The sequence below is a fragment of the Eptatretus burgeri genome, chromosome 5 (genome assembly GCF_056783735.1).
Source record: "Eptatretus burgeri isolate ZD-2024b chromosome 5, Ebu_testis_v1, whole genome shotgun sequence".
NCBI lineage: Eukaryota > Metazoa > Chordata > Myxini > Myxiniformes > Myxinidae > Eptatretus > Eptatretus burgeri.
In genome coordinates, this window is record NC_140965.1 from 85,887,876 (window position 1) to 85,893,989 (window position 6,114).

Consider the following 6,114-nt stretch of genomic DNA (forward strand, 5'->3'; position numbering starts at 1 on the left):
ACAAAATTGACTGGGGGATTTTGTTTCTTTTGAAAAAAGTAATACATGGTCTTAAGAACAATATCCCACACTTGTACACAAGCCACAGAGGTGTGCAGCAGGTCGAGAAAAGAGGGTAAAAACAAGCTGCAGCAAGGAAAAGAGCTGACTGACCTTAAACGTGAAAAAGAAGATGATGATGACGACGATCCGGAATATTTACTAAATATTGGTGCTGCAGAAGCAGCTTCCTGACATGGGTTATGCTGTGTGATTTGCCATTGCCTTCCCAGGAGTGAGTCAAGGACAGAATGTGGAATTTGTTAATGGTGCTGGCGATGGCTCACTTACTCCGCAAAGGACACCATGGGATCTTTAATGTCCACCAACTAATGCCAGCACACAGAACGCCCAGTTCAAAGTCCCTCAGAGGGATGGCGCATACATTAATGCCTTGCCCTGCCTGTGAAACACCAGGATGACAGTTTACAGCTGGATCAAGACTTGAACCCAAGCGAGAGCTTAGAGAGTGCGCCATACCTCGAGGCCAGTGATCTTCACGATTGTTTTAGAGTGGGGCCACTTTTGCCGATAAGACATCAGTGTGAGAGCCGCCACCACCTGCAGGACTCCATAATGGCTGTTATTAGGCCCCGTCTCCACATATTCTTTGTTGTGGTTCACTGGGCTGCAAGTGTAATTGTTTGTTTACTGCAACCATATTCTGATGTAGCTGTGTTACTTTTATACTTCACATTGCAACACTCATTTGAAACCATAAGGTCAATTTGATAGCATTTATGGTGGATTATGATGGGATGTTTTCACATTTGTGTATTATCAGTCGCACGTTAGGGGCCGCACTTTAGGCCACCAGTGGCTCATGGGCCATGCAATGAAGAACAGGGTTCCAAGCCATTCTGACAGCCCTGAAAGTATGATTCCGATATACCATACTCTGTACAAAGCATCAGTGCTGCTGAAAGTTGCTGAGCAAGGGTTATACTGGGTGGTTTGCCATTGCCTTCCCAGGAAAACAAGAGAGACAGGCAAAAATGATTGACAAATCAAGTTAGAATAATCTTCAAAATGTGGAATGGCGAGTATGTCCGATATCAACCAAAATTTAATACAAACTGTCAATCACAAGCTGTACTTGTTAGCAAAAATAGACAAACCAATTTGAAGTTGAGTAAATGTTTTGGATCAATAAATTAAATATAATAATAATTCTTTACTGTCCTAATAGATTTGGCAATATAGTGGACAGCTTAAGGTGGATGGAGATTATGCTTTTACTCTTGTCTGTGAACAGGATATCTCAAAAAGTTGTGGACAGATTCAGACGAAACTTGGTGAACAGGTTGGGTGTGTAACAAGGACAAAATAAATCAATTTTGGTGAAGATCCAAATCCAGATTCAGGTTCAAGGAATTCATGCGCTTCTTCACCATTGAGTGACAGTGCCAGCCAAAAACGATATTAAGGACATCTCAAAAGGTTGTGGATGGATTTTGACAAAACGTGGTGGATGAGTTGGTAAGATGACAAGAACAAGCTATTTAGATTTTGGTTCATTCAGGTCAGCAAATCCGGCCTATTAGTGGGATACAAAACAAAGCGTTCAGCCTGGTGGAGGTCTGCACTCTACGAGTGCCGTTCTGGTTCATACCTAGGCACATCATTTTAAAAAAAGAGCAGTTTTTTTAGTGGGAAGAGGGGTGAGATTATTTGATACATCTTTGCTTACGGTTGTCACTTGCTGTGCCATTGCGAATCTGATTGCAGATTGGGCGAAATATGTTGTCGACCGTATCAGATTCCACAATATATTCCCAGAACTGTTTGGCTCGGGCTGTGGGGGAAAAAATTGCATTGCTGAAACCAAACGTAAATTGCTCAAAGGATCAATCTGAATCAAACAATCTCTAACACTTTCAATGGTCTCAGTACCAAATCATGTTGATGATGGCCACAAGCAGCAGCAAAGCGTCATGCAGTGTTACACTGAGAAATGAAACACCTGAGGTGTTGAGGATGCAGGTGAGAGTGAGGTTGGTGAATTTAGAGATGCAACACCAACTCACATACTATCCACAGTGAAATAAAACGAAAGTGCAAATCGGCTGCCATTAGGCCACAAAAATAATCTGATCAATAACGAGAGTTCATAGAACACGATACCCCGTGGTCAAGTCGACAGTGACTTTAGAAAGTCTACAAAACAATGTTGAGTTGCAGTTTAGGAGATGGATACTTTATTGATCACCATAGAACACAATGTAAATCAGCATCTTACATAGCCATAATCGATGGCCTCGACTTCAGCGCGATACTGCACCCTTTCCCAAACCACACCCTCAAAAGCTATATATTGATATATAGCATAAGTTCTTGGAAGTGTTATGAAGGCAATTTGTGTTCTACATGTTCAAGGAAATTTTCAATGAAATAAATGCTTAAAGAAGTTCAAAGGTGTATAAATAAATTGATTCTTGGTTTTACTACCCTTTTACCCAGTGTCTCTTGAACCACCCAATATAACACGCCACATTGGTTATTCATGCCTGTTGTTTGTGTCCTTTACAACATCCTTAACAAAAGCAAGTTTCCTGTTTGGAATGATTTTCAATTTTGTTTGACTGCCAGGTAGCAGAAAACGTTAAAATATTATCTCACTCCTCTTTGCACATGTGCATTTGGAACAAATTCAAAGCGAAAATACGGTAAAACAAGAAATTTGTCTTCCTATTCATCTTCTGATTTGTGTTCAAAATACAATTAAATTTAAACAACTTGTTCCTGGATCATAAACTGATGAGACAGAAGGACGAACGGGTATGTGCATGCAGACAGTCAAAGGCAGTGAAGACAGAGACAAAATGGCAACTTCGGTGGGACGAGATGCGCATGAGGCACCCGTGATGCGGCCTGGCACTGCAACTTGGTGGGACTTGTTGAGAAGGCCCGAGCTTTGGAAAACTCCCTCTTGCAAAATTCTGCCTGCGAAGGATGAGAGAGGCCGAGTTTTGTGGGATCAAGGGCCACGCTAAATACAATGGCTGATGGGAGTGAGAATGGAGCTGTGGACAGCAGCTTTGGTGCCCGGAGCTCCGCCGATTGACATGCATTTGGGACACGGCTTGGTATCCTGGCCTTGTGGCTTGTTGGGTTTTGCCGACTATCCTATCAAGGAAGGGTGAGATCAAGAAGGAAGAGACAGAGACCAGGCATACCCCGGAGGCCACACACACACACACACACGTCACGCGGATCTACATCATCACTACTTTGGGGGCAAAGGGGTAAAAGGAGCACAGATAAGGAGAGTGCTTGGTCCATGAGTCATGGGTCCTTGGTGGGGTGAAGATGCATGCTTCAGGACCGGGGAAAGCACCGTTGAATCTAAGAGACTTGCAAATGGAGATGACGACTGGTGGTGGTGGCGTGTACACAAACACAAACATGAATCGTGATCACACATATATTATACGTGACTATGCGACACACACTCGTACGTGAATGGAGGTGGATACTTTGAGACTGGGCAGGTCTCCATTACATGTCCAAAAACCCACACACGCATGGAGAGAGTCAGAAACATGTACGCACACAGACAGATAAGACACATCCAACTCGCAAATAAAATAGAAATACAAACAACAAAAAAGTTGATGCAACATTTTGAGTCTGGTTGCTGGGTGCCAGAATTGTGAGCATCGAGATATACTGTACGATACACATTTACATTGAGAGAATTGGGGTCTTCCCCCCACCCTGGAGGTTTCAAAATATTTTCTTTCATCCCCATTTGCCAAGACGATTCCAAACATGTGCAATATGATGGGGTTACTTACTACCAGTGGGGCAAATTCTATTGATGGGTAGACACAGAAAATACAACTACAATTATATATATATATATATATATATATATATATATATATATATATATATATATATATATATATATATATTCAGTTGCGGATCTGGGTCGGGGGCGAGAAGACAACGAGGGGGGTGGGAGGAGGGGAAGCGACCTCGGGTTCCCACCAAACTGTCCAGAATTGCAGGCCGTAGCTCCACAAATAAGTCTGTAATGTGACGAGTCGCTAATCCACTTTGAATGGCAACAACTCGATCATGTGATTTATGGTCCCCCATCAAATGAATACCGGTTATCTCATGGTCACGTGATTTAATTACCGGGGGACATGCCCTCGGTACGCTTTGTTCAAACAGAAACACCTTACCGGATCAGATGCAGCCGATTGTAACTGTCCAAGGACGTCCTGGCTTGAAAACAGATCGTTGGGGAATAACGTCCTGGCTAAGCTTGGATACGGACCATGCTGGACCAATGAAGGAAAAGATGAAAATGAGTTGGGAACGTTTCCATACAAAACATTTATTTACAATTAGAAAGGAAAGGTATGTGGCACAGTGAATGGGGTTTATTATTATGTACAGCAGGGATAGCAAGGAATTTGTGGGGTGCGACAAAAGGCAAGCAATTTACAAAAGCAGACACTGAGCAGACTTATCCCGCTAGATCTTCCACAATCTTAACTTATGCTATGACAGGTGCCAACACACACACACACACACACACACACACACACACACACACACACACACACACACACACACACACACACACACACACACACACACACACACACACACACACACACACACACACACACACACACACACACACACAATTAGATAGCCAAAAGGAAAGAGGAGATGAGGACTAATGGCCTCGCAATACCTGGCACGGTCGGCCGACCAACGCAACCCAGTACGCTTCGGGGGAGGTAGAAGGGAGAAATATTGGTGTCTAAGGTGTGGGAGTGGGAGGTGTGGTGTGATGCAATGTGGGGTGGGGGGGGGTGGAGTGCAGTGTCGTGCCAGAGGAAACGGTGATTGCGAATCAGTGGGATGCTCTTTTGTGTGTCCAAAGGGGATGAGATAGAGGAGTGGAAAGAGAGAGAAAATGCGTGAGGCAAAAGATTCCTAGCCTAGTCGTGCATAGGTCTGAGTGCAGTGTGTACCTCTGTGGCATGCTCCACTTGAGCGTTCCCACCACAAGAGTCAGCGAGTTATCTCCTGCTCAATCACTTTGCTGGGGCACGTGGAAACGTGTGCTCCGCACTGGTCCCTGAAGAACGTCTCACACCAACCATGAGTGTAGGATCCAGCTTCGGGCAGACGAGGGGCAGTGAAGAAGAGGGCGGAGCAAAGAGGCGAAGGAGAGGGCGAGGCAGGCAGGCAGGCGAAGAAGTGGGCGAGGCAGGCAGACGAAGAAGTGGGCGAGGCAGGCAGGAGAAGAAAAGGGCGGACAGCTTCGCGATCCACCTTTTAGAAGCCCCAGGCGAAGGGAGGGGTAACGATCCGAAGCGACGCACCATGACCTGAATCACACCTTCCGATTCGGCCACGGCGGTCCTGGTAATACCCTGCCAGGCTCCTGGGGCCAGAAGCGGTCTCATTCACACATCCAGCGAGACACGGCCTGGGGCTCCATACCGAACTCCTGGACTCCTCTTGCTGTGACCCCCCCCCCCGCCCTGCTGTGCACTGGTGACTGGGTGAGGGTCGTATCAATCATGCGTGTCCATTCACCTGATCATCATACCAACGAATCAATGGATACATTGCAATGCTTGTAAATGCGCGGAGATGCCAGTGTTTGCGGCTATTTTTCATTTCCACACATGCTATAACTTCGAAAATCTCTCAAACAAAGCCAAATTACAAAACTTAAGCTACATAATTGAACTGAGCAGCAGTACCGACTGTAAAAAAGTGTTTGTCTAATTTGGACATAGTTTCATACTTTGGGAGTCTTCGAGAGGTGTGTGCGTGTGTGTGTCTGACAAAATATGACAGATCGGTGATCGCTAATAGCTTGCCAAGCCAGCCGTTCCTCATCAACCATTTAATTAGAGTGCTTAAGCCACTTAGCAAGCGCTCTACAATATTTGCACTGTCACTGAATACTGTATATCGATCGACTTGAACAATGTTTAGGGGACACTCGCCTGCGTTGGCCCCACCGAAAGTGTAATTTTATATTACACCACGTTTCCCGTTTTTGTACGATCTTTCATGATACGACCCATCACTTCG

General features: G+C 45.0%; 1 protein-coding gene and 1 long non-coding RNA gene across 2 annotated transcripts in view; both read right to left on the reverse strand.

Moving 5' to 3' along the window:
- LOC147026885 (uncharacterized) overlaps nt 1–6,114 on the reverse strand; it is a 207,558-nt gene that overhangs the window by 17,237 nt on the left and 184,207 nt on the right. Inside the window, exon 31 of the mRNA XM_085883592.1 lies at nt 1,730–1,834. Coding sequence (XP_085739718.1) covers nt 1,730–1,834 — 105 coding nt within the window. The remainder of the gene's footprint in view (nt 1–1,729; nt 1,835–6,114) is intronic.
- Nucleotides 2,951–6,114, reverse strand: part of LOC147026886 (uncharacterized) — a 3,416-nt gene continuing 252 nt past the window's right edge. The window contains exons 1-3 of the long non-coding RNA XR_015058548.1: nt 5,037–6,114; nt 4,233–4,331; nt 2,951–2,982 (exon numbers count right to left, since the gene is read on the reverse strand). The exon at nt 5,037–6,114 is cut by the window's right edge and continues 252 nt beyond it. This is a non-coding gene — a long non-coding RNA (uncharacterized LOC147026886). The remainder of the gene's footprint in view (nt 2,983–4,232; nt 4,332–5,036) is intronic.